This window comes from Leishmania major, chromosome 35 (assembly GCF_000002725.2).
Source record: "Leishmania major strain Friedlin complete genome, chromosome 35".
Taxonomy (NCBI): Eukaryota; Euglenozoa; class Kinetoplastea; order Trypanosomatida; family Trypanosomatidae; genus Leishmania; species Leishmania major.
The window spans coordinates 880,449-905,993 of NC_007284.2; the positions used below are offsets into that span (position 1 = coordinate 880,449).

The 25,545-nt window shown below is 54.7% G+C and overlaps 8 protein-coding genes across 8 annotated transcripts; all 8 read left to right on the top strand.

Annotated features, from left to right (window-relative positions):
- Nucleotides 1–692: 692 nt before the first annotated feature.
- Nucleotides 693–2,015, top strand: LMJF_35_2150 (conserved hypothetical protein; the record flags this gene model as incomplete). The annotated part of the gene is made up of 1 exon (XM_003722561.1): nt 693–2,015. The coding sequence occupies one exon, from the start codon at nt 693–695 to the stop codon at nt 2,013–2,015; it is 1,323 nt and encodes a 440-aa protein (XP_003722609.1).
- A 1,201-nt stretch (nt 2,016–3,216) lies between these two features.
- Nucleotides 3,217–4,305, top strand: AAH (adenine aminohydrolase; the record flags this gene model as incomplete). The annotated part of the gene is made up of 1 exon (XM_003722562.1): nt 3,217–4,305. The coding sequence occupies one exon, from the start codon at nt 3,217–3,219 to the stop codon at nt 4,303–4,305; it is 1,089 nt and encodes a 362-aa protein (XP_003722610.1).
- Nucleotides 4,306–6,520: 2,215 nt separating this feature from the next.
- LMJF_35_2170 (conserved hypothetical protein) lies at nt 6,521–7,975 on the top strand (the record flags this gene model as incomplete). Its single annotated transcript, XM_003722563.1, has 1 exon — nt 6,521–7,975. One exon carries the CDS (start codon nt 6,521–6,523, stop codon nt 7,973–7,975), a length of 1,455 nt encoding a protein of 484 aa, XP_003722611.1.
- A 1,090-nt stretch (nt 7,976–9,065) lies between these two features.
- LMJF_35_2180 (conserved hypothetical protein) lies at nt 9,066–12,278 on the top strand (the record flags this gene model as incomplete). Its single annotated transcript, XM_003722564.1, has 1 exon — nt 9,066–12,278. The coding sequence occupies one exon, from the start codon at nt 9,066–9,068 to the stop codon at nt 12,276–12,278; it is 3,213 nt and encodes a 1,070-aa protein (XP_003722612.1).
- Nucleotides 12,279–12,946: 668 nt separating this feature from the next.
- LMJF_35_2190 (putative 60S ribosomal protein L12) lies at nt 12,947–13,441 on the top strand (the record flags this gene model as incomplete). Its single annotated transcript, XM_003722565.1, has 1 exon — nt 12,947–13,441. One exon carries the CDS (start codon nt 12,947–12,949, stop codon nt 13,439–13,441), a length of 495 nt encoding a protein of 164 aa, XP_003722613.1.
- A 1,450-nt stretch (nt 13,442–14,891) lies between these two features.
- Nucleotides 14,892–15,716, top strand: LMJF_35_2200 (putative RNA-binding protein; the record flags this gene model as incomplete). The annotated part of the gene is made up of 1 exon (XM_003722566.1): nt 14,892–15,716. The coding sequence occupies one exon, from the start codon at nt 14,892–14,894 to the stop codon at nt 15,714–15,716; it is 825 nt and encodes a 274-aa protein (XP_003722614.1).
- A 6,660-nt stretch (nt 15,717–22,376) lies between these two features.
- KMPII-1 (kinetoplastid membrane protein-11) lies at nt 22,377–22,655 on the top strand (the record flags this gene model as incomplete). The annotated part of the gene is made up of 1 exon (XM_003722567.1): nt 22,377–22,655. One exon carries the CDS (start codon nt 22,377–22,379, stop codon nt 22,653–22,655), a length of 279 nt encoding a protein of 92 aa, XP_003722615.1.
- Nucleotides 22,656–24,322: 1,667 nt separating this feature from the next.
- On the top strand, nt 24,323–24,601 carry KMPII-2 (kinetoplastid membrane protein-11; the record flags this gene model as incomplete). Its single annotated transcript, XM_003722568.1, has 1 exon — nt 24,323–24,601. The coding sequence occupies one exon, from the start codon at nt 24,323–24,325 to the stop codon at nt 24,599–24,601; it is 279 nt and encodes a 92-aa protein (XP_003722616.1).
- Nucleotides 24,602–25,545: the final 944 nt, after the last annotated feature.

Here is a 25,545-nt window from a genome sequence, read left to right on the forward strand (position 1 = left end):
CGCCTCAGGTCGACTTCTTTCTCTGCTTCCTTGAGTGATATGCAGGTGGATGTTTGCTAATGGCGCTCTGCCGATTTCGACGGCGCGTCGGATCTGTAAGATGGACCGCTGAATCGAAGAAAAAGAGACTTCGGATTGGAAGGACGCGATGGCTGATCAGTTTTTTTCCCTTCTTCTCACAGCGCAACTTGATTGCAACCACAGAAATTACCGCCATTACAAATTTTTACAATAAAGACCAATGGGACCGCAGATGAACGCTTGTTTGAAGACAGCGAAGAGTATTGAAATGCGTGTCTGTCAATCTGATGTTGCTGTGTGCGGAACACTTTTGCGTGCCATGGAGGACTGTGCGGCTTCGCGGAGGCAGCATGCATAGTTCTGTTTCCTTTTCTGCGCAGCATCCAGTAACTGGGGGCTACACAAGGACGAACTCGACCTTGCAAACGCTTCTAAGCGACAGTCATATTCTCCCTTCGTTTTTCTTTCCTTTGTGTCCTGTGCTGCACTTGATGCTCTCGTATCAACCGAATACACACGCACAAATCTTTTTTGTTCTGTGAGTCGTCTTCGACGCGCCTCAGTTAGCCTCTGTTGCCTTTCACCCCAGAGATCAAAAGCAGCTACATAACGCTCACCCATAACTGTACTGGGTTATTTTTATCGGGGACCAAAGAGCAGTAGGCGAGAAAATGAAGCTCGGATACAAGAGCGAGACAAGTGCCTTTTTCGTGGGTGCGGCGGCTTTCGCTGCTTGCTTTTTTATACCCCGGGGATTCCTCGCTGCCGCCATTCCAGTGTGGATTGTGGCAAGTCGCCTGCTGGCGAGGGGCGCCGTGAATCACGCACGCCCCGTGACGGATGCGGACACTGCGGATAAGCAGGCACAGGCCCGCTTTGTGATGTCACGTGACATGCCGATGTCGAAGCGACCGGTGGCGATCGTGACGGGAACGAACAGCGGGATTGGGTACTGGACTGCTGTGGGTCTGGCTGTGGAGGGCTACGAGGTTGTGGTGACGTGCCGGTCGGCTGTGCTGACACAGCAGACGGCTGAGCGGATTCAGCAGGAAGCGGAGCGCCGCCGTCGTGCCCAGCCGAAACTGTATGCGCACTCTCCAGCGTCAGTGCTTGTGGAGGGCCACCTGCCGGTGGAGTGCGATGACTTTGACAGTGTGCGCGCATTTGCGGAGTGGGTGGCAAGGAAATACGCGCAGCGCAACGTGCAGGTGCTGGTAAACAACGCCGGCGGCATGCGGAAGGCGCTGCGCTTCTCTCGGTTTCATCCTAACTTAGAGTTGCACACCGCCATGAACTTCCTCGGCCCGCTTCTGCTGACGGAACTGTTGCTGCCTGTGCTGGAGAGGAACGGTGGCCGCGTTGTGTATGTTTCCAGTGAGGCGCACCGCTTTGCCCAGTCTCTCCTTCTTCCTGGCCGCTTTAGTGTGTGGAGATCGATTGGGGCATTCCCCACGTGCAACGGCCTCATTGGGGGAAAGTTGCTCAATGCGTTGAAGGAGGTCAACCAGGGTGCTGGAAAGTCGAGCGGTCCGCTTCAGACTTCTTCGACTCAGCACGCCTTTGGCCGTTACGGCATCAGCAAGCTGCTGAACACCTACCACGCCCACATGATTGCGCGGCGCTACCGCGGCGTGAAGGACGAGACGCACCGTGTGTACGCCTGCTCGCTGCACCCCGGCTGTGTGGCTACCAACTTCTCTCGAGATATCATGGGCAGCTTTGTGGGTATCATTTTCTCATGGGCGTCGCTGCTGTTCTTAAAGACCGCAGAGGAGGGTGCGCAGACGACGCTGCACTGCGCCATGTGCCCGCGCACAGAGCTGGAGTTGGTGTCGCCGTCTGGCGAGAAGCCAACGACGAACGCGGATGCGGTGAGCCCATACTTCGTGGAGTGCGCGGACCAGACGACGAGTATGCTGCGTGCGTACGGCTGGGACGTGAGTGAGGCAGCAGCGATTTTGCAGTGGGGTCGGCAGCAAGTCGGACTCGCCTAAAACGTGAGGAGTTGCTGCAATGCAAAGAGAAGTGCATTTCACCACATTACACAGGGGGTCAACACGGCGTATGGTGGTTTGGTGGCGGCGTCTCTGGCTTTTATCTTCCTTTCTTGTGCATCGCCATGTGGTGGCGGCAAACATTCTGCGTGCCCATAATCTTAGCATGTTTGCACGTCTCGGCCGCATTGCTCCCTACTTCATGTTTGCTGTGCCTGTGCCCGTTTCACGTTTGCATAGTTAACCCGCGTGGCTTGTTCTCTCGATCTTTCCACCACAAGTGCGGGGATCAAAGCGTTTTTTTTTCGTTTCAGCCCTGAGAATTCACTTCTGTGGTACGAAGGGGTTTTGCTTGCTGTATGTCTCCGAAATTTCGTTTTCCGAACATTGCGCATGATATCCTATTTTCTCTCGTCGACAACGGCTTCCCCCCTCTCTCCCTCTCTCGCCTTCGTCTCCTCTTGGACGTGTAGACGTTGAATGCAGCACTCATCCTTTCTTCGAGCGTTTGCTGGAAGGAAAAGAGAAGTGACGAAGGCAGGCAATTTGTAGTTCAGCGTAGCGCCTCGCATGCACCTGCTTTGTTTTTATAATAGCAGGCATATTGCCCTGGAATACGAAGGACAAGACGAGCAGGAAAAACGAACGGAATGACTCATGAAATAGCGTGAGGAAGGGCGCCTCTCTTCGGCTGGCATTGGTGTCACACTGCCTGCAATAGTATCGCCGGCCAGCCACTTTCCAAGGGTCAGGAGAGCGTGCCCCACCCCTTGCGAACTAGGTTTCGACACACACCCACATATTATAAACGCAGTTCCCGCATATGCTCGCATGCTGATTACCCCCTAGCTCCCTCAGCTGGCGCGACCGTGACCTTCACCTCTCCGGCGTCCATCGCCTTCCCTTTCCTCCTCCGACCCCATGCTCCAACGCACTCCTTTCGCACGCACGCTTATACCTTTCCCCCTTCCACCTTCACGCGCGTGCGCACACGAGTGAGAGGGTTGATGCGACACTGGTACTGAGCTGTGCTTTAGTGACGATATTTTCAGTGCTCCCTTTCCCCAACACACACACACACACACACACACACACACACACTTCCTCTTCTTTCTCCCTCTCCGTCATACGTGTTAGCTTTCACACTTTCACGTGGAACTGAAGGTTATTAGTATTTACATCTGCACAGAAGCACGCAACGATGGCTGATGCGACCCTTCTTCATCACCTCATAGAGGTTTTGCCAAAGGCAGAGCTGCACGTGCACATTGAGGGAACACTGAGCCCAGAACTGCTCTTTGAGCTTGCGAAGAGGAATGGGGTGCAGATTCCGTACAAGACGGTGGAGGAGGTCCGTGTGGCCTATAACTTTACTGATCTGCAGTCATTCCTGGACCTCTATTATGAAGGCATGTCCGTCCTCATCACCGAGGACGATTTTGAGGACCTGGCATATGCCTACACGCGTGTGATGCACGAGAGCCGCGTCGTTCACGCCGAGCCCTTTTTCGATCCCCAAGGTCACCTCTGCCGCGGCGTTACATTTCGCGTTCTCTACGACGGGCTCATGAGGGGGTTTCGCCGCGGTGAGGCCGAGTTTGGAGTCAGTGTAATGCTCATCTTTAGCTTCCTTCGTCATCTCTCCGAGGAGGAGTGCCTTGCACTCGTGCTCGATGACATGCACCCCGACAACGGTCAGTACATACGTGAGCTGTTCGTAGCGAAGGCGTTTGTAGCGGTGGGGCTGGACTCTTCAGAATTGGGCCACCCACCGGAGAAGTTCGCGCGGCTCTACCGCTACTGCCGCGAAGAGCTGAAGGTGCCGTTCCTTGTGGCGCACGCGGGCGAGGAAGGTCCACCGGAGTACATGCGGGATGCGATGAGCATGCTGAAAGTGGACCGCATCGACCACGGTGTGGCCGCGCGTCTGGACCAGGCGCTGTGCAAGGATCTGCGTGAGAAGCGAATCCCACTGACTGTGTGCCCGACGTCGAACGTAGCCCTCAAGGTCTTCCAGGATCGCGCGACGTGCGGGGCGGTGGTGATGGACCTCATTTTGACAGAGGGGCTCTGCGTCACCATCAACTCGGATGATCCGGCCTACTTTGGCGGCGACATTCGAGAGAGTTTCCGCATTCTCGCCGAGACGGGCCGACTCACCCCGGCCACGCTGAAGCAGCTCGTGCTCAACTCGTTCTCCAGCAGCTTCATCGCCGACGATAGCAAACGCGCGTACAAGGAGAGGGTGGAGAAGGTGTTCAAGGACGTGTGCGGGGGGACGTATGAGTGAGGCCTTGAAGGGGGTATGCGCCATGGATGGCAGAGCAAGCTGTGGCGACGGGGACATTTTTATTTAGTATTGTATATATGTATGTGTGTGTGTGTGTTGCCCCTTTCACTCTTCACACGGTCCCCTTGCGCACTCTTGTCTTTTACACAGCCCATCGTGCTTCTATAACTATCGTTACCGTCAGGAGTTTTCCACGAACGCGCGATGCACGTTCAGAGTGAGAGCACCTTGTCCTTTCTTTTTTCTCTTTCTCCTCTTTCTCCCCCCCCTCTCTCTCTCGGTTTCTTTTCATATATATATATATTCTTTTCCATAGAGAGAGCACAGGAGGAGAAGCTGTTGCGGGGCCGAATTGGTTACGTTCACCCCCTTCTATTCGTTGAAAAAAAAATGTGTTTGCTTTATTATTAGTTTTCTGTCCTTTTACGCTTGCGCATCCCGGTTCTCTGGCGATGCATTAGCGGTTGTGTTGCAGACGAAAAAAAAAAGAAAGATGCGGGGGAGGCTCTCTCCAGCTTCTCTCGTTGTTGACTTTTCGTTTTCTTTTTGTCGTCTTCCGCTTGCAGTAATTTTTTTTTTTCGCTCTAATATATCGTTTTCCTTTGGTAAATGGGCTGTTACACACGGACGCAAACACGCGAGTGATGGCAGATGAGGATGGTACAGGTCTGCTGAGTCACTGAAGGGAACATGAAGGCGTGGGCATCTGCCAAAAAAAAGGGCGAAGAAAGAATAAGATTGAGAGGGCGCCAACAAAGGACCAAAGCGGAATGCTCTCCAGCAACGGTGCTGCCATAAGCCAACATCCACGTTCCGCGTGCACGGCTTCTTGAGTTGCCACCTGCAGTGCCGTTACTCTGATTGTATGTGTCTCCTTTCAGAGCTGTTTCTTCGCTCTTGCGACTACTTCGGATGTGATTGCTTCTTTTCGTCCAAGAAACCGCGGCTGGCCCTGAATATGTGGGTGTGCACCTCTGTAGTGGTGCTTCTGTGTAGGACAACTCAAGTTGGTGCTGCCCGATCGTATTGGGGACAGGGATAGGTGAGTGACGCGCTGGCGTCTACGAGCGCTCGATTGAATTGCGGCACCCTTCCTCTGCACCCCATCAGTCATCGCACTCGCTTGTGGTTTTTGACGCCGCTGTCTTTTTCGTCCCGTCTTGATCATATAGGTTTCGCTTTTCTTTTTCCACCTGACTTCACCTTCCCGGATAATGTTCTCTCTCTTGCCCTTCCTTCCTCTTCTGGTTCTGCGCGTGCGGCGAGCGAGTGAGGGGGGAGGAACAAGAATGAGCGAAAAAGAGAACAAGAGCAGCGAAACGACCGAAACGACCGTCACCACCACCGACAAAGAAAGATAAACGGAATGAAGGCAGTGAGACTGGCGCTCTTTTCACTGTTCTCAGGGTGTCATTGTGACGTGAAATGGATATAGGTGGGGAATGTGGTATAACGCACGGCATTGTCTCATTTGTTTTTGCTCATCTGCGTGCGCAATCACACCGCGTCTTTCGCCGCCGTAGGGTAACTTTGCCCAGGTAAACACTAAACGGATACAAAGCAAGTTCTTCAATTTCGCGCTAGCCCTTCTCTGGGTTTCTGCAGAGTAACTATCCTTTTTTTTTCTGTATTGTTTGAACACTTTCCCTCCCTATGCGCGGATGTGTGTTGGCGCAGGAACAAACCTACGCCAAGGGGCAAAGAAGCAAGTGAAAGTCGTACTTTCAGTGTGGCAGCTCGCTCGCCAGACATCCCTCCTTTCTCACTCTCACATTTCTCTTGTTTTGCATTCCTTTTTTCTCCGCTCCTTTGCATTCTCCCTCTGCGCATCTTCCTTCTCTCTCTGCTTCACTTATGAGTGTATAGTACATCGTGGACGGGTCGTCTTTATCGGCACAGCGACAACAGCGGCATCTTCCGCATACGCGTGCACATATCCACACTCTGACCCCCGTCTTTTTTTTGCCTGTGTCGCTTACACTGCATGCGTGCATATCTGCGCGTACACAGTTAGTGCGCTTCTCCATTGACATCATCGATCTCGTATCCTTGACGTTCTTCTCGGGCTTCTGAACCTTTTTTGTTGTTGTTGTTGGTCGCTGCTGTCCCTTAGGTGCACGTATAGCCACACCGCTCTCTCTCTCTCTCTGCTTCTATCCGCACCTAAAGCATCTGTCGAAGAACCGCCGAAGGGGCCACGAAGCGAAAGTGCAAAATGCTCCATCTTTTCTCATCCGAGGTGGCGGCATTGGCTTCGATGGTGCTGTTTGGACTTGTGTATGGCGCCTTCTACTTCTTGAACATTGCCTGGGCTCGCAATCCGAATGCCGCCGACCTGCTTGTGTTCATCTGTAGCTGCATCTTCGCATGTCGAACGGCCGCCAAGGGTAAGGTGTGCCAGTGGCCCTCCGGTGTGGACTTCACGGGCCGCGTAGCGCTCGTCGTTGGGGCCACCTCCGGCGTCGGCTACAGCACAGCAATGCAGCTCGCAGAGCACGGGTGGACCGTTGTGCTCGCCGCGCGCAACACCGATCGACTCCTTTTTTCCAAAAGGACGATAGAGCGTCACTTGCAGAAGTGCAACGCCAAGGGCTCGGTGAAGGTGCTCGGCACCGTTGACCTGCGCTCGGATGCGTCTATCCGCGCCTATGTGAAGGAGCTGGCGGCGATGAAGGCGCACCTGCCGGTGGGCCTCCTCATCATGGCGGCTGGCGCGCTGCATCGACATCTGCACTTTGTCGGTGAGGTGGAGGAGCTGAAAACAGGCAGTGCATCCGTCGCGGCATCGTCCAGGGCATGGCGGTCGATGGAGTGCATGATCGCCGCGAATGCAGTGGGCCCGTATTTATTCACCCAGCTGATGCTCCCTTTGTTGGACGAGACGGCAGAGAGGACATCGGTCACGTCGCGCGTCGTGAACGTGGCATCGAGCTGCCACACCTTCCTCGGCCCTGGCCGTCAAGCTCGCTACAACCCGCTCGAGATGATCCGCGGACTCGATGAGCGGGCCTCCGAAGTGCTTCCCGGAGGCGGCTGTGGTGACACGCAAGAGAGCAAAGCTGCGCGTAGCCCGTACTACATTCGTGACTACAGCTGGGCCAATTTTGTTGGTTACTATGGCCTTTCCAAGCTCTGTGTAATGTGGAACACGCGACTCCTGGCGCGGCAGGTCGCGACGATGCGCTTCATCCCGAAGACTGCGGCGAGGACGCCTGCGCTGCGCGAACCCGCTGCGAAGTGCACCACCGCAGACTCTGCCCAGAACGTCACTGCAACCCCAGAGACAGACCGACAGGACCAACTCAAGATTTTCGTCGCCTGCACTCACCCTGGCATCATAACCACCTACCTCTACCGTGACATTTTTGCGCCGTGGGTGCTCGACTACTTCTTCTACTACCCTTCCCTGGTCTTCGGCAAGACATGGTTCGAGTCTGCGCAGTCGACTCTCAAGGCAGCGGTGGAGGCCACGGGTATGGTACAGGGAGGCTACTACCTCTGCAGCGGGGAGTACGGCCCGGAGAGCGGTGTCAACTGCGTCTCGGCACACGCGCAGCGTGCGACAAGCATAGAAGAATATCAAAGGTGGATGATGGCACGAGTCACGCCGGTGCTGAGGGCTGAGAATGAGATGGCCGCGAAGAAGCAAGACGAAGCGGCCCCGCAATGAGCCGCACAACCTTCTTCCCCCCATGCAATCTGTGAGGAGGCAGCGGCGTTGTTTGACAACTCTTCCGTGCTGACGCTTGTACCTACTCTCGTCGTGTTAAAGTTTTTGGGATGAGATGGGCTTGGCAATACATATCGATCGAGAAAGAGCGAAGGCACTTCCGGGGCAGCTGTTGGGCTCTGTGAGTTGTGATTGCCATTGTGGCGAGCGCAAGAATGTGGCGCTGAGTCCAAGAGCGAAGGCGAAAAAACCATCGAGGAGTGAGTGATGGGCGAGGGGAGACAAAGGCAACGTGTGCACGCGTTTGTGCGCGTGTGCTTGCACTCGCATAGACAGAGACGTGTTATCGCCTCGCCCAGCGCCTCCTATCATGGGCTGCCGCGTTGCGTACTCGTCGTCCATCACGGCACCAAAGTCTGCTGTCAAGGGAGCAGAGGGAGGGCAAAAACCCCGATTCGTGAAACGCGCTGCTGCTGAGAGCGACGACCCATTCATCGGGCTTGCCGATGCTCTATGAAAGATAAACGAACGACCACCGCCTGAAACTAAGGGCGAAGCATTCAAAGAAGGTATGTGGCCCACCCGCACCCCATCTCTACTGGCTGGCAATGAGCGATACGGGTCACCGCTGTCGCAGCCCAGCAGTGCCATGTGCGTCTGTGTATGTATGTGGACTGCACTCTGTTGCGGTGCTTCTCCGCCCACCTCGTTGCCTGATCATGTGTGGTGCGTCTCTCCTTTGGCGATGGAAGAGAGGGAGAGCTGTCCAGCGCAACGTGTGGCTGCCAACTGGCCAATTCGCGTTCTCCTGCAGGCGTGCATATGCGTGCAACTCTTCCCGCGGATATCACTGAGCCTTGACATATAGCGACACATGCACTCCCGATACAGATGCCGCCGCCCTTTTCTGCACTTACGAGGTACCCTCTCTCTTTTTTTTCCTTGGGTTGCCGCTGCTATCCGCCGTCATCGTGTGTCTCTACGTGCTTGTGGCTCGACCCACTACCCATCGTGTGCGTGCTCTCTTTCGAAACTTCCACCCTTGCGCGCGAGAGCAGCCCAGTTCCCAGGCCTTCCCTGCTTTCCTTCCATGCCTCCACCGGCGTCCACGGCGCAGGCTGGGGCTGGGCGAGATGCGCCTCTCGCAGAGTCCCCACCGCCGAATTCGACCACACTCACAATCCCTCATGTGAACATTCCATTGCTTCCCCCCGGTCATCCACTGCCGACCTCTACGGACGACATGGAGGCGTCCACAGCCGTGTACTTCCGCGAGGGCCGCAACCCTTACGGAAAGCGGCACCGCTCTACGCTCGTGAATGAGCCGTCCGCGTCGGCATCGTCCACCGTGCTGGAAATCGTGAGCGCTGAGGAGGACGTCCGTGCAGCCGTAGAGGGTACCGATAGAGGTCGCTTCGCCGGCAGCGCCCCACAATCGCAGTCCGCTGCGGCGGGGGACGCTGTCACAGCGCAGTACCTTGCGCAGCTCTTCGACGAACCGGCAAGGTGTGAGCAGGACCTGTACCGCCTCGTGGATGTGGCGTACTGCCGACGCCTCCTTGCGCAGGAAGCGGAGGAGTTCAAGATGGCCGTCTCGTCACAGCCGCCAGCAGGATCATCGTTGGAGGGCACCGAAGCCGCCGTAGTAAGGGCGAAGAGAGTTCACGAGTTCAACTCATGCCTGACAGCCGGTCAGCATCGGCGCTACCGCGTGTTTGTGCTCGAGTGGCTTCGACACCAGCTCTCCCCGTCAGCTCCGCCGAACTCTGCGGAGGTTTTGAAGGTGGTACAGCAGGAGCAACGGCTGTTTCTCGAAGCGCTGCGGCGAGAGGCGTTGTGCCGCGTGGTTCGACTCTCGTCCGGCCATCACACAACAACGTACGCGTGCCTGGGCAGAGCGCTGACTAGCTTTGCGCAGTACCGTCGCCTGCACCAGATGCAGGAGCAGCTCGTCTCCTTCCTCAACGACGCCAAGGCGAAAGAGAGCAAGGGGCTGCTGCTGCCGGGTAGCGCTCCGGCGGCGAGTTCTTCAGCGGCGTCAGGCGCTGCCGAAGAGGATGCACGCAGCAGAGACGTCGCGCACAGTCCCTCCGGTGATCTGCAGCAAGGCGTGCCACACGGGGCGACACCGCTGCAGGTGTTTCAGCGACGTTTTCCGAGTCTACGCGTCCTTCAGTGGCATCTGATTAAACTGTACAACTCCCAGCAGAATGGCGTCGCCGCCCCTTTCCCGAATCCGCAGGTTCGCAGCTTCGCAGCGCCCTCAGGTGCTGCCGCTGGAGGTCGCCCGCACAACCGCCACTCGGAGTCAGACGGCACCGCCAAGGCTTCTTCCTCGGCAGCTGCAGCAGCGCACCCGTCTGCGGTTCCGCTGGTGCCCGCATCGGCGACCCTGTTGCTAGCTTCTCTGCCCCAGCACAGACAAGACGACGACGGTGATCAGCCAGACACAAGGGATGGCGGTAGAGTGTCCGACGACGGCGACAGCGAGAGGTCAACGTCCTCTGCGGTTCCTGCCTTTTCTTCCCACCTGTCTACTGATGTGACTGCTGCTGCTGCGAGCCTGACGCCGCTGTCCACGTCAGCACTACACACGTACGTCGCCCACCACCTCCTCCCACGCCTCGGCTGGCAAGCGTCGAAGTATCAAGGTAAGGATGGAGAAGCCGGTGTCGACGATGAAGGTAGCACCGCCGTTGTCGCGTCTGTGTCGCTCACCATGACGTTTGAGGCGATGCTCAAGCTGTTCGTTGCGCACGTCGACACCGAGGAGCCCCGCACGTCCTTCCGGATTCCTATCTGTGTTCATGTGAGACGCAAGCCTGACTCGCGCCACACCGACAGCACCACGTCCGAGCGTGGGGTGTACCACGCGCACGTGGCGGTTGGCGCTGCGGTGCCCAATGTGACGGAGAGCCGACAAAGCATTCAGCTGGCCGCCGCGGAGTATCTGCTCTGCCAGGCCGCTAACCGCAAAGGGTCGAGGGGCGAAGCGGCCACGTCCAGCGAGGCCCGACATCTCCCAAGTACCCCCACGGCGGCAGAAACGGTCCCTCTTGCTGCCGCCACAGTTCACCTCTCGCGCAGTACTGCCATGCCGCGAGACATCAAAACAAGACAGGCAACTGCGCAGTCAATGACGGGTGGGGCTGGTGGCAATCCCATCAACGCATCTGTCGAAAACTTATTGGAGCAGCAGGAGCCTGCCTCTGAAACCGTTCTTCCTCTTGTATTTCGCGTTGCAGCGCCTGTTGCCGCCGCTGTCTCGACGGCACATGGCACCGATCCTCTTCAAAGAGTCTCACCGGTGGTGATCATGGCGAAGATGGAGCACCTCAATGTCACTTCCGCGGTCGCGCCCCACGCTCGTTCGCCGTCGTTGGCAGCGTCACCATCTACCGTTGACTCTGAGTGTGTCGTTGCGTCACTAACGGAGACGGCGACCCCGTGCCGCTGGCTGCTCGAGATGCTGTCCCCTCGGGAGATGCTTCAGCTGGACTTGCTGTTCGCATGCTTTCCCAGCGCGACGGCGCATCTGCACCGTGTGCAGTTATCGCAGAAAAGTGGCAGGAGCGATTCCGCGGAGCCGCGAGGCACGTGCGAGGAGGAGGAGTGTCTTTCCATGGATGTGCTGGCCGTCGAGCAGTTGACACCCCAGAAATGGGGTTTAAGCCGTCAGCACTTGCAGAAGCGGCCCGCAGAGTCGCTCATCACGACCCCGTCGCCGGCTGAGGTGCTCGCTACCTACACGTGGGACCTGCTCTACGATACACTCGCCTGGCTGCTCGACACCATAGCTCGCCGTGTAGCCTACGCGCTCGAGTCGGAGGGGGGCCGCGGAGAGGGGTCAGCCGAGGGCACCACCAACGCTACGGAGGAGCGCTACATGTACTTGATTCTGAGCAACCACGCCAACCTGGTAAACACTTCAGCAAGCACCAAGCTGTGCGCAAAGAAGAGGCCCGAGAACGCATCAGAGCCAGCATACACCACCGTTATCACCTCCAGTTACACGGAGAGCCGTTTTGCCGTGCGCTACGTAGTGCAGGACGCAGCAGAAATCTACCCCAATTATGAGCCCAAGGTTCCCATTGCCTTTGAGGTCGCGAATCTGCGTTTTCTCGAGAAAGACGCGCCGAGCGGCAGCGACGAGGACGGTGAGGGTGACATCAAGTCAACTAGAGAGGAGAGGGATGTGAGCAAGGTGGCGTCTCGGCTTTACCGGGATCCCCACACGTGGAATGCAGAGACGATCCCTTTTACGTTTCCGAGGGCGCCGGCACCCGCCCTAGCACCAACGTGAGGTCAACTAGGGCCCCATCGCGGATGCTTCTGTTGCCGATCTTAATGAATCAGCGCATGGTTCTTCCTTTTTCTCTTTGCCTGCCTGTTCCTTCCTCGACGGCTCCTCCTCCCTCCCTCTCTCTCTCTGTGTCCCCACCAAGTGTGCGATCTTTGTTGAGCCAAGGAGCACGCGCGTGTGCCACTCACGGACATCAGCCGCCGCACAGAACCTGAGCGTGAGCAAGGACAAGAGCAGGCACGCGAATTTCCTTCGCGGAGGAGAACCCTGCAGACAGAAGAACAAGCAGGGCCTGTTTCACATAAGAGAAAGACATATGGGCGATGCGGCACCAACGGCGCCGTATGATATGCCGTGAAGAAGAAAACTAGTGGAGATGAACACGGTTGTGGCACACCACTGGCAGGTTGTGCCTGCACCTCTGCTTCCTCTCCCGTCGCTGGAGAGCTCTTCGTGGAAGGTGGTCACGTTTTAGTGGGGACTGCAGCTCCTCGGCCGCCCTTCCTTTTCCCTCCTTCGTCTTGTTCGCGGACTCGACCTCTCCACCTTCTATCTCCTCCCTTGTGCTTCATGTGCCGTACACAACAAACAAAACCCATAAACAACACAAATGACGAAAACGTGGAGCAGGTGCACACTTTCACCTCGTTTGAGGAAGACAGTTTTCCATGCCGCCGAAGTTCGACCCCAACCAGGAGATCATCGTGGTGGTGCGCGCCGTCGGTGGCGAGGTGGCTGCGACAGCCTCCCTGGCCCCGAAGGTCGGTCCTCTCGGTCTCAACGCCAAGAAGATCGGTGAGGATATCGCCAAGTGCACCAAGGACTGGAAGGGTTTGAAGGTCACCTGCGAGCTGCGCGTCAAGAACCGTGTGGCGACGGTGGTGGTGACGCCGTCCGTGGCGTCTCGCCTCATCCGCGCGCTGAAGGAGCCGCCGCGCGATCGCAAGAAGGTCAAGAACATCAAGCATAGCGGCAACATCCCGTTCGCGGAGATCATCAAGATCGCCAAGGAGTCGCAGCCCAAGTCCATGGGTAGCGATCTCAAGGCTGTCGTGATGGAGGTGCTCGGCACGGCCGTGTCCATCGGCTGCACCGTCGATGGCGAGAGCCCGCTCGACATCCAGGCGAAGGTACGGGAGGGAAAGTTGAAGGTCCCCAATTAAGGGGTAGTCTTGTGAGTTTTCTTCCCTTGCGTGGGTGCATACGCTGCAGCATCTGCTTCTGCATGCCACTTGTTTATCCTTTTCACTTCGTTCTTTTGAGAAAGCAAAATCAATCGCGCAAGAGTATCATCGCCGAGGGCTCGATCGCCCCAGGGGGATGATCAGCTGGCGAAGGATCGGCAGAGGCTCCTCCTCCCTTCTTCCCCTACCGCTCGTTCACTGACCCCGTGACACTGAAGCGGCAGGGTACAGCAGCACCGCTACCCTCTCCTCCCTTTTCGCCCTTCCTCTCTGATGTGCTGTTTTTCACATCGCTTCTTCCTTCATGTGTGGTGAGTTGAGAGGCCAAAACGGAGATGGTAGCCATGAATCAGGGCGTATCCTGCAGCAAGGCTAACTGAAGCACCTTCATCCACGGTCTCCAATGGCCACGAGGAGGAAAAATGGTGAGCGTGCGAGGGCGAAATAGGAGAATAACGAAGGCGATGAAGAGGGGGGAGGGGGGAGATGCTGGCTGCGGTGGAAGGAGCCGCACGTCGTCTCGTCATCGGTAGTGAGGGTATCACGAAGAAGAGCAAAACAACAGCAAAAGTATGCTCATGCAATGGCAAAGTGTCTTTGAGGGCGCGTGTACATGATGACTGCTCCCTTTCACTTCCTCCTCTCCTCTCTTCTCATTTCTCATTGTTGCTTGCCAAAAAAAAAAACGTGCGCGCATACACACGCTGCTGCACATACGGTTTCTTTTCACCTGCTGTGCCCCCCCTCACCTTCCCCCCTCATCCCCATTTCTCTTCATCTTACACTTCTTTGGTCTGCGGGGCTTCATCCATATTACCACCACCTGCTGCGTGGGGGGTGGAACGTCTCTCTCACTCTCACTTTCACGCTACATACTCAACGACAACAACACGCAGTTGGTTGTACGTGCTCTTTCCTGCCGATTTGTCTCTTGTCACCTGTCTTTCGTTTTTTGTTTTGTTGTTGTTGTCGGTTTCTTTCCTTTAACAGGCCTCGTCTTTACTCTGTGTATGCGTTCTTTCATGTGGTTTTGTCTCCCTGCCTAAAGAAGAACAACGAGACAAACAAAGAAGGCAACACACACCCACACCTACACCCACTCACTCCCTCACACACCACACACACATAAAAGACAGGGCTTCCGCCCGTCCTCTCTTGCACCGTCTCTCTTTCGCTCCCGTGTACGCGTGTTACTTTTTTTCGTGTTTTCGATTTTTTTTTTTTACGTCGCGCGTGTGTGTGTTTGTTGCTTGTGATCGCTCGATTTCGTGCTTTCTTTCTGTCATTCTGCGTGTCTTCTCTGTGTGCTTGTGTCATCGTGCTCTCCTTACGTGCAGTGCCGCATATCTTGTCTGCGCTCTCCTTGTGCGTTTTCCGAACAAAAGAAAAACAACCACAAAGAAAAACTCATTTTTTAACCTCGAGAAAAATGATGGAGGAGCGCCACTCGCACGGGTCGAACGACGAAATCCAAAACGGCGGCGACACCGATAACTTCCGCCGAAACCAGGGCACGATCCTCTTCGTTGGCAACCTCCCCTTCCAGACCCCGTGGCAGCACGTGAAGGACTACTTCCGTAACGCCGGCAAGGTGCGCTACACGGATCTCATCGCCGACCGCACCGGCCGCCCGAAAGGCTCGGCGCTGGTCACGATGATGACCGTGGAAGGCGCCGAAAATGCGATCCGCATGTTTAACGAGACCGACTTCGAGGGCCGCCGGCTGATCGTGCGCAGGTTCGACGACGGCCCGCGCCCTCCGCTGGTGCAGCGGGACATGATGCCCGCCTACGGCAACACCGCTCCCCAGAGCCGCGGCCAGTACACGGCTGGCGGCTACTACCAGGGCGCAGCTGCTTCCGGTGCTGCGGCTGGGTACAACCGCCACAACATGGCGGGTAGCGCCTACGGCCGTGGCGCGCCGTACCAGGTCGGTGCTGCGGAGTCGACTGAGATGAATGGCACGGAGCCGCTTCCTAAGCCGCGCAGCCAGCAGGTGCCAGAGGTGGGCCGTAAGCTCTTTGTCTCGAACCTCCCCTTCGATTGCACGAACAGCGCTCTCCGTGAGACGTTTCAGCAGGTGGGCCTGGTCGAGCGGGCTGAGATCATCCTGGGCCGCAACGGCAAGAGCCGCGGCATGGGCATCGTTGTCATGAAGTCTGAGGATGAAGCGCAGATTGCAATTGCCGAGTTTGACGGCATCGAGATGGCGAACCGCGCCATGAACGTGCGCCTCGACAACAAGACATTGTAGTTACGCGCGCTTTCACACACACACACACACACACACACACACACACACACACACACACACACACACTCACACAAACGCACGGGCCTCTGCGGAGGACGAGGACAACCGTGGACATCCTCCTCTTCCGACTCCTTTTCTTCATGACGTGGCTTCTGGTAACGCAGAAAGGGGCGCAGCAATAAGGAAGCCGAGTCGCTGGAAAGCAACGAACTAGTGCTTCACAAATGATGATGGAGCCAAGGGGTGCCGGCAGAGACTCGTGGTGAGGAAACGCGTGCAATGCCTGCAGACAAGAACGGAAGGGAAAGAGGGACGTCGAGGTGACCCACCACGATAGGCCAGCAAACGAGACGACATCGGCGTGTGTGTGCGTGCGTGGAGGGAGGACCTCTGTGGATGCGCGCTGGCGTTCCTCAGCCTTGCGGTGCCGTAAATTGTGTCGCACCGTCTGCCATCACTCCATTCCTCTCCATGGACAGCTGTTTCTCTCTTTTCCTGTGCTTGTTGGCACCTGTGGAAGCGGGCCGTGCTGCACCGGCACGCACTCATCGTTGCTTTATTGATCCCTTCGCATGTGTGTGTATATGTGCAGACCCTCACCCCGTTTTACACCCTTCTCACCACCCCAACGCACCACAATCTTCCGTTGTTTCCGTTTCCCACCTTCTGTATGCTGCCTTCTTGTGATTTCCTTTTGGGCCTCGCCCCTCCTTTCCGCATTCGCCTGTGCGGGGTTTTCGTGTCTGCGCACGTTCCACAAAAAACCCGCACAGGCGAATGCGGAAAGGAGGGGCGAGGCCCAAAAGGAAATCACAAGAAATAAAAAGCACGTACCAGGAGACTCAGAGTCAGGAAGGGTGGGTGGGACTCACTTCAGAGGAGTGGGGGCGGGGAGGCGGAGGACCATGTGTGGCGTACACTCGTGTACAAAGAACGCCCGCAACAAGAACAGAAACAATGTGGAAAAAGATGTGAACACGAGAGATGCGTGCATCACGCCATATTGACCTTGTGTTTACTTCTGTTGCTTCCTCATCCCTCCCTCTGTTTTGTTCGTTTTTAACATTTTTCTCTTTTCCCAAATAGGAAAAAGGAAACGGGGCGGGGGCACGGGTGCGAAAGAAAGAAAACAGCAAACCAACCCAAACCGACCCAAGGGGGATGTTGGGCGTTGGTACGGACAACAAAGGAAAAAGAAGTCGTGCGTGAAGCACAATATATATATATATATATATATATTCCCTTCCAGGTTGCTGTGTCCTTTTTTTTCACGTCCTTCTGTTCACCTCTCTATGTCGCTCAGCGAACAGAATACACGTAGTCTCTCCTTTCTCCTCGCTCCGTCTCGGCACATCGATCTACTAGTCTTTCATGTATGCGTGTGTGTGTGTGTGTGTGTCCCTCTCTCCTGCAGCGTCGGATCGGCCACCTTCTTCCCTCTTGTACGGTTTTTTCCTGTATGTTTTTTGTTTTCTTGTAGTCGAAATAGGCGTTGTGGTGTACATGCATGTCTGCATTTGCGCGTGTGCGCATACATGCTCGTGTGTCTGCTGTTTGTGCGCGTGTGTCTGTATGTGTCGTCTTCGCCTCATTTTAGCCTTTTATATATTTCTATCTTGTGTTTCTTGATTGTCAGTCTGTGCACGCTCGCGTGATTGCCAGTGAAATCAGCAAATCAAAAAAGAACACCAACCGGAAGAAAAGAGAAGCGAGAGAAAGGAGGGAAGAATGGAAGAGATAGGTTAGTCTTTTCAAGGGTCTTATAATGTGCACCTTTTTAGTTTGTGTTGTTGTAGTTTGAAGCAGGTGAAGGGCGCTCAGGCTTCTTGTTTGTGTTCTTTTTTTTGTCTTGTTGTGGTTCTCTTTCTCTCCGTGTCTCTCGGTGTCAGCCTACTCCTCCGCCGTTTTTTGTGCTTCGTAGTTTTTTGCCACTTTACCGTCTCTCTCCCTCCGATTGTCTCTCCATATATCTCCCTCTCTCTCTCTCTTTGCCCGTACATGTAGGTGTGTGAGGAGCACCCTTGCGTATCACGCCGTGCTCCCTTCCTGGCTCTTTTCTTTTTTTTTTTCGTCGCCCCTTTTAGTGTTTGTGTCGAAGGTTGCGGCGGAAGATATCGGGTCCCAGATTCTTACGGTCGCTCTTTTTTGTCGTCGCCCCATTTCTGAGCTCTGCGTGTGCATCCTCTGCTATCCATCTGCCTGCGCAGTTTGACCTTTGAAAGAGACACTGCAAACACGGAAGCCTTCGCCCTACCTGTGTGAGTGCACCACCGCGAAAATTTCTGGCCTTCCACCATTGTATCTGTCACTTCTTGTCTTCCTCGAAGCCTTTTTTTTCTCGTCGTTTTCTCTCCCCATCACATGCTTGTGTCTGTGCTTGTATCTGTGCTTGTATGCATGTGTGTGTGTGTGTACGTTTGTGTGCCTGTGCTTGTGTGCTGCGTCTTTGTGTAGATGATATTTGGGTGTATGTGCGCGCGTGGATGCGTGTGTCAAGCGGCAGCGCTCCTTTCATCTGTCTTGTTGTCGTCACAAACAACCAACCAACAAACCCAACATGCACTATCGTACTCCCTTTCCCTCTTATCATCAATTTTTTTCAAGCTCTTTTTTTTTGACCTTTCTCGCTTGTTTTGTGTGTTTATTGTTTCATCTTTTCGCTTCCCCATTCTGCATCTCTGTCGGTGTCTCTGTTCTGTCGATGTTTTTTTTTTTCCGCCCCCCTTTTTTTGTTCTCTGCTGATCGTGCGACGCCACACGCGCTGCGCTCACACAAGCGTATGCGCCCACCGAGACATACAGAGAAAAGGCAACGAAAAAAGAAAACTGAGAATGCAATGGGGGAGGGAGAGAGGGAGAGGGAAGGGGAGAGATGGAGAGAAACACCGCTCGAACACATCCGCCAAGATGCACACACACACACACACATGGGGGAGCGCACTCAACGAAACAGACAAGACGAAAGTAACAGTCGGTACACCGAGCCTTGCCCACCCTCCTTTGCCCACCCTCATTGCGCCTCCCTTCCTTCCTTGTGTTGTACGCTCCTCATTTTTTTCTTTCGCTGTTCTGTGATTTTGGTTCTCTCTATAATTTTCTCGCCTTCCTCTCCCTTTCTTTCACTCGCATCTCTCATCTTTGGTGCGTCACTTCGTCCCTCCTCTTCCTCTTTTGTTTGTTTCGATGGCGAGCGTGCTCTTTCTCCATCGCCGTTATGTATATATATATATCTATATATATGTATGCTTGGTGCCATGTAACCGTGTGTGTGTGTGGGGGGGGGGGCTGTGCGTGCGCATTGTATCGCTTTGTATCGTTTCTACTTATAACCGTGTACAGTCTTACCCGTGTTTCCCCCCGGTCTCTCCTTCATCTCCGCCCCACGCTCGCGTGTCTTCTGTTTCTTTTTTGCTTTTGTTCTCTTCTATCTGCTGTGTGCAGGTGTTTTTGCACGTCGTTGCGCGCAGAGTGGAAGGAATTCGCGACGCATGTGGGGCGTCGAAGAAGTGCACCGCCGATCTCATTGCAGGACGCACCTTCTACCGCATGCTGCCACGCGTCGCCACACTTCTTTCGCTTCCGTATTTCGCACTTGAATCGTTTTGTGCGGAGTGCAGTAGCTGTGCGCAAGAGGTGAGGCGGCAGGATGCAGGCGCACGCATACGCGCGCTCCTTGCAGCGGTTCACGAGGCCAATACCAAAACTGGCCGAGACGGCGAAGCGGTTCTCGGCAACGGCGACGCACATATCTGCTGTGATGAGGGCAGCAGTGGTGGTGCCGCAGCCGATACAGTGTAGCAGCCGGGACGGACTGCAGGGCAACAAGAGATATGAGGGAAGAGGGAAAGCCAATGGTATCTGGAGAAGTTGAGAGACCACCTCCAAGAGAGTGCACAAGAAGGAGGAGAGGAAGTCGACGAGGACGAGCGAGTGAAGGAACTTTCTGTGTGGGAGCGTGTGCCGAACAGGAAAGGGAAAATGGAAAGACAAAATATGGATCATTGTTGCTGAGAATTTCTGCTATTTTTCGAAGTCAACACGAAATTTGAAAGGACGATCATGCCTTTGTTTCTCTTTTGTTTCAGCCGTGGGGTGGTCAACTAAAGGGACCCCCGCGGCCTGCCTGCCTGTCTGGTGTGCCTGCGTGCTTGTGTGTATGTGTGTGCCTCAGCCAGCCCCTTCTCCCCCGCGAGGGCACAACTCAACTGTGTGGAATGACAAAGTACACAGCAGCACGAAAGGAGAACTATATATATATATATATATATATCATTTCTTTTTCCATCCCCTCCCTTTTTTTCTTTGGTTGATGGCAGAGATTGATAAGAGGTTGTGTTTGGTCTCCACCTCTGTGAAAAAGAATAGGAAGAGAGAGAGGACCAAAAGTTGGCCTCGAACAGTCCCAGAGGGGGAGGGTGGGAGAGGGGAGAAGTGTAGGAAACAGAAAAGGATACACGGGGAGGAAACACGTACCGCGAGAGTTTGGCAATGGAAGGAGGAGAGAATGACGCGAAGGATGGAGAGAGACAGACAGGGCGATGTAGACATGCGCAAGGAAAAACAAAGAGAGAGGAAGAGGGTATCAGCGCGCTCTCTCTTTTTGGTTTGTTTGTTGTTTTTCTCCTTTTTCTTCGACTGTCCATATGCTACGAGCTCTCCGTTTCTCTCTGTCTCTGTCTCTGTCTCTGCTTCCTTCTCCGAGTTCGCACGTATATATATATATATATATATGTGTGTGTGTGTGTGTGTGTGTTTTCTTTTTGGTCTTGAGCGTCTTTGCGCGCGGCTCTCTCTCTGTGTACGTGTATCTATGTTTTTGTGCGCGTGTGGGTGTATGTCGGGGTTTCCGGAGCGGAAAGAAAACGAGAAAGAGACCACTAGAAAAGTGAAAGTCCAAGCACACCCATACACACACACACACACATGCACACACATGCACACACACACACACACACACACACACACACATGCACAACAACAAATCGATGAAAAAGGACTGAACGTTCGAAGAAGAAAAGCGGGAAAGAAAAAAGGAACGTAACCGTGACGGAAGGAGAGCATTAACCGGAAGAAAAGTTCCTGTTCCTGTTTGTGTGCAGGAGGAGGCGCGAGAGTGGGCGGAGAAGATAATGATGCACGGATGGTTTCACGAGAGGAGGGAGAAGGAGAGGGAGTTATGAGGATGGCGCGAACTCCCGACAACTGGTTGTGTGGCTTCTGTTCTCTTTTCGCGCGTTGCAGCAGTAGCGAACAAGGATGTGGAAAGGCAGGTGTACCACCGGGACTGGCGAAACTGACCATCGTCGGGAAGACACGTGCGCCCAGAGAAATCCGAATCAGCGCAAGGGCGCTCTTCTTATCCTACATGTGGGAGCCTCGCTCGCATTTTTTCCAGATGTTTGCCTCGGCTTGTCTCTCTCTTTCTGCCGCTGTGTGGCTGCATTTGTGCGAGTATGTTTGCGTTCGCACGGGTGTAGGATCATCCATTTTTTGGTTTTGGTTGTGTTTTGTGGTTTGCGCTTTGCCGTATGCCATTCCGCCTCTCTTCCTCTCCTTATCTCTCTTTTGTGCCTCTCAGGTCTCTCTTGCATCACTCTCTGTCTTGTCGTGTGTATGTCCGTGAAGCTGCGCGTGTCTCCTCCTCGTTTTCTTTTTTATTGTTTTGTTTGACTGAGTTGTCAGTGCGCTCTTTTTCCTTTGTTTATTATTTTTTTTTCCTGTTCCTCTAGCCCTTTCTTTGATTTTATTCCACTCTTCCGTAAGTCGATGATAATGAGAAAAGTTTACACAACAGCGAATCCGTAAAAAGATGGGAAGCGCCCAAGGAGTGACCGGCTCTGCTTTGCTGAGGAGAGGAAGGGGGCATCGGAAAGTTGAGCAACAGCGTCCCGTCGGCTCAGTCGCATGCAGCCACGTACACACACACACACACACACACACACACACACGCTTTCCCACTCTGTGCATGTGTGCGTATGCCATACGGATTCAGCGAGAGGCGTGCGAAGCACCTTACAGGAGTCTACCTTCATGGATCTCCGCAAGTGCGCCTGTGCCGGTAGGGAAACTTTACTTCCTTTCTTTGGTCGCTGCTCGCACACCGTGAAAGTAGGACGTTGGAAGAGCGGACTGTGAGTTTTCTCTCAACCACTCCCTAGCGGCGCACGTGGCCGTTGAACAGAGCCTCCGCCACACTACCCGTCACCCAGCGCTCTTCCCTTTCCGTGATGCAGGTGTATGTGCGACATTGTAGACGTGCGCGCTCTCCTCGCTTTCATTCGCAGATGCTCCGCGTCAATGCATCTCCGCTTCCGCATAAGCCGACCGTGGCACTTCTCTCTATGCTCCATTTGTCTTTCCATCTGGCCCCCGCCCCCTTTACATACCCGTACACGCAACAACGTTGTCTGTGTGTGCTGATGTCCTGAACGCGATCCTCGCTGGCCGTTCCCGAACACAATACCGATCTCTTACTCGCCAACCGACGGGCACCGACCAAGAAGACCTTTGAACCAACGCTACTAACCAAAGCCCACACGTCTACTACTTTTTCTTCCTTCCACGTTTTCTGTTTGCCCTCCAATTCTCGCTCAAGGTGCGTACATCACCCTCTCCTTTCACGCGCTCGACTTTTCCTTTCACCCCCTCCCCGTGTAAACCATGGCCACCACGTACGAGGAGTTCTCGGCGAAGCTGGACCGCCTGGATGAGGAGTTCAACAGGAAGATGCAGGAACAGAACGCCAAGTTCTTTGCGGACAAGCCGGATGAGTCGACGCTGTCGCCCGAGATGAAGGAGCACTACGAGAAGTTCGAGCGCATGATCAAGGAGCACACAGAGAAGTTCAACAAGAAGATGCACGAGCACTCGGAGCACTTCAAGCAGAAGTTCGCTGAGCTGCTCGAGCAGCAGAAGGCTGCGCAGTACCCGTCCAAGTAAGACAGCGAGGGGGAAATCACTGTAGGGTGAGATTCGGTGTCTTGTGTATACGAAGATGCCCATCGGCCACACATATTTACTTGTTCGCGGTTTTCTTTTCCTTCCTTTCTCCCTCTCTTCTCGTGCTGCATTGTGTGTTGAGTCACCTGTCCGATACATGCACAGAGGCAGCCTTGTTATCGCCCCTGTCTCGCTTGCTGTTTCTGCCCTCGTATCAACATCTTCCTTGTTCCCCAGCTGCACGTCAGCTTGTTTTGCAGGGAGGTTTAGAGAGAAAGCGGAGGTGAAATGCGTGCCCACTGGTGACGGACACGCGTGCGCATGCCTCTGTACGCGGTCGTTTCTATGTAGGCGTACGCTTGTCGCGAGAGGTGGCCCTTCAAGGCTGTCAAGTGGGCTCACCAGGCTAAACACACACACACACCATCAGTGCACTTATGTATACAGTGATGAAAGGGGGAGGGCAAAATCCACCACTTAAAGAAAAAAGCTTTAGACGGAGGAGAGGAGAGTTTTTTCGTGTGTTCGTTTTCAGTGCGCGTGCGTGCTCGTGAACATTCCGTGCGCTGCTGTTCTGGTGCACCTGTGTGTGCAGAACGTGGCACGCTGAACTGTGCAGCGCAAGCGTAATGACTCGACGCCTACTCGCCACCATGTATTTTTGTGACCAACCAGTAAGGAAAAAGAAGAGCACGAATGAAGCAAGTGATACGGATCACTAAGAGATCATTAGTGAGTGCCGTTTAGCCGCACTCGGGGGGTGGCTGAAGGAGGCGCTGGAATGGCATGATCAACGAGCAGCGGGAGTGCAGGGTTATGCATGTGTGAGGGTGGTTCGCTCTTTCGCCCTCTCGTGATGGAGACAGGGATGCCGCCAGCTCATACGGTCACGCGAGGCAAGGGAGCATGGCTTGTGAGGTCCCAGCGAGGCGACGAGAAAGAAAGGCCCAGCTGCTTTTTTTTCCTGTTCGTTCGCGGTGCTGCACAAGCATTGACGCGGCGCCCTTTTTCTCCCCCGCCCATACAGCTCTTGGTGCGCTCGCTTATCGTGACCCCACCCCCTCCGTTTTCATCGTCCTTCTCCTGACTCGCCGCCGAGATGAGTGTGGGGTGCGAGGTGGGAACAAGTGTGCAGAAAGGGTATCGCCAACGCTGTGGCAGGATACCTTCTTTTTGCGTTACTGCCGCTCCTCGGCCAAGCGGCGCGCTGCACCCTTCGCTGTCGCTCTCACTCCTTGTCCTTGTGGAGCGCTTCCTTGCACCTCGTCTTTCGCACTCTTCACCCGCTGTAATCCTTCGACTTCTGCGTGTGCGTCTCTCTGCTCATTTTCTCCACTCCTTATACTTCGCTTCCTTGTGTGCTGCGGCTGCCCCCGCTCGTGTTTGCCAAACTGCTTGTCAATACGCGCGGCTGTGCATGTGCCTGTGCTCCCGACGCGCGCACTACAATGCAACCCGCACAAACACAAAACCGCTTCATTTCTTGCTCTCTGCTCACAACGCATTCTCCTTTCACAACCACCGCATCACGCACATCGGCGCGCGTGTGCAGTTTCAAGTATTCTCCCGCTCTCATTTTCGCCGCCTATTCATTTCACTCAAACCAACAAATCACCCTCTCCTTTCACGCGCTCGACTTTTCCTTTCACTCCCTCCCCGTGTAAACCATGGCCACCACGTACGAGGAGTTCTCGGCGAAGCTGGACCGCCTGGATGAGGAGTTCAACAGGAAGATGCAGGAACAGAACGCCAAGTTCTTTGCGGACAAGCCGGATGAGTCGACGCTGTCGCCCGAGATGAAGGAGCACTACGAGAAGTTCGAGCGCATGATCAAGGAGCACACAGAGAAGTTCAACAAGAAGATGCACGAGCACTCGGAGCACTTCAAGCAGAAGTTCGCCGAGCTGCTCGAGCAGCAGAAGGCTGCGCAGTACCCGTCCAAGTGAGTCCGACAGCCAAGCTGCTTGATTTCATAGAAACAGGAAGATGGCCAAGGAGAAGACGAATGTAGGCGTACTGGGGTAGCGTGCAGTTAGACGTGCGGAGAGGGCGGCGCTGAGGAACTGGAAAGGAGGGCAGACACGTAGGAGGAGATGCGCTTTAGGGGTAGGTGGATAGGTGATAGGAGCTTGGATTGCGCCGCTTGTATGTCATGAATGCCGGCATGATAGCATCCTGGAGATCATCCGTGCGTAAGTCACCTTCCCCGCCCTCGTCTTCTCTCACCTCATTTTATTCGTTTCGCGTGCCTCGTCGTGTTCCAAGATTTATCCCCCAACCTCTTCTTTCCGTCATGCCTCTTTCTGCTTTGCTTACCGCGTATTCACCGCTCCCACCTTGGTCTCCGCCCCTCCTTCCCTCCTTGCGACTCCTTTCCTGCCCGTCACCCACCTTCGTTTCTTCTTGGCTTCCTTTCTTTTCTTTGCTCTTTTTTTTTGTTTTCTTGTACGCCTTTTGTCTTTTGCATTGATCTCTTCGTTCTCCTCTCCTCTCTTCCTCCTTCTCCTTCTTTGGTATATGTTCGTTACACCGCTTGCGTGTATGTAATCTTCGTTTTTTTTGTTTTCGTCGGTTGTTGATGAATTTTTTGTTTCTGTTTCTTCGCCTCTCTGTTCTGGAGGTCTAAGAACGAACGAAAAAAAAAAATGAAAATACACACGCACACACAGACATACACGCATACAGCCAACAAGCCCCTAAGGCGTGTTTTCCCTTCCGTGGAAACGAGGGATGACAGAGAGAGAAAGAGAAGGGGGAGGAGGAGGGGACTACTCAACTACCCACTCTGTTGTTTCATGAATGCTTCTCTCTTCACGTCTGGTTCTCTCGCGTACCGGGAGTGGTCGACAGGGTCTGGGGTGCATGCAGGCACGCAACAGACTGTTCTCTC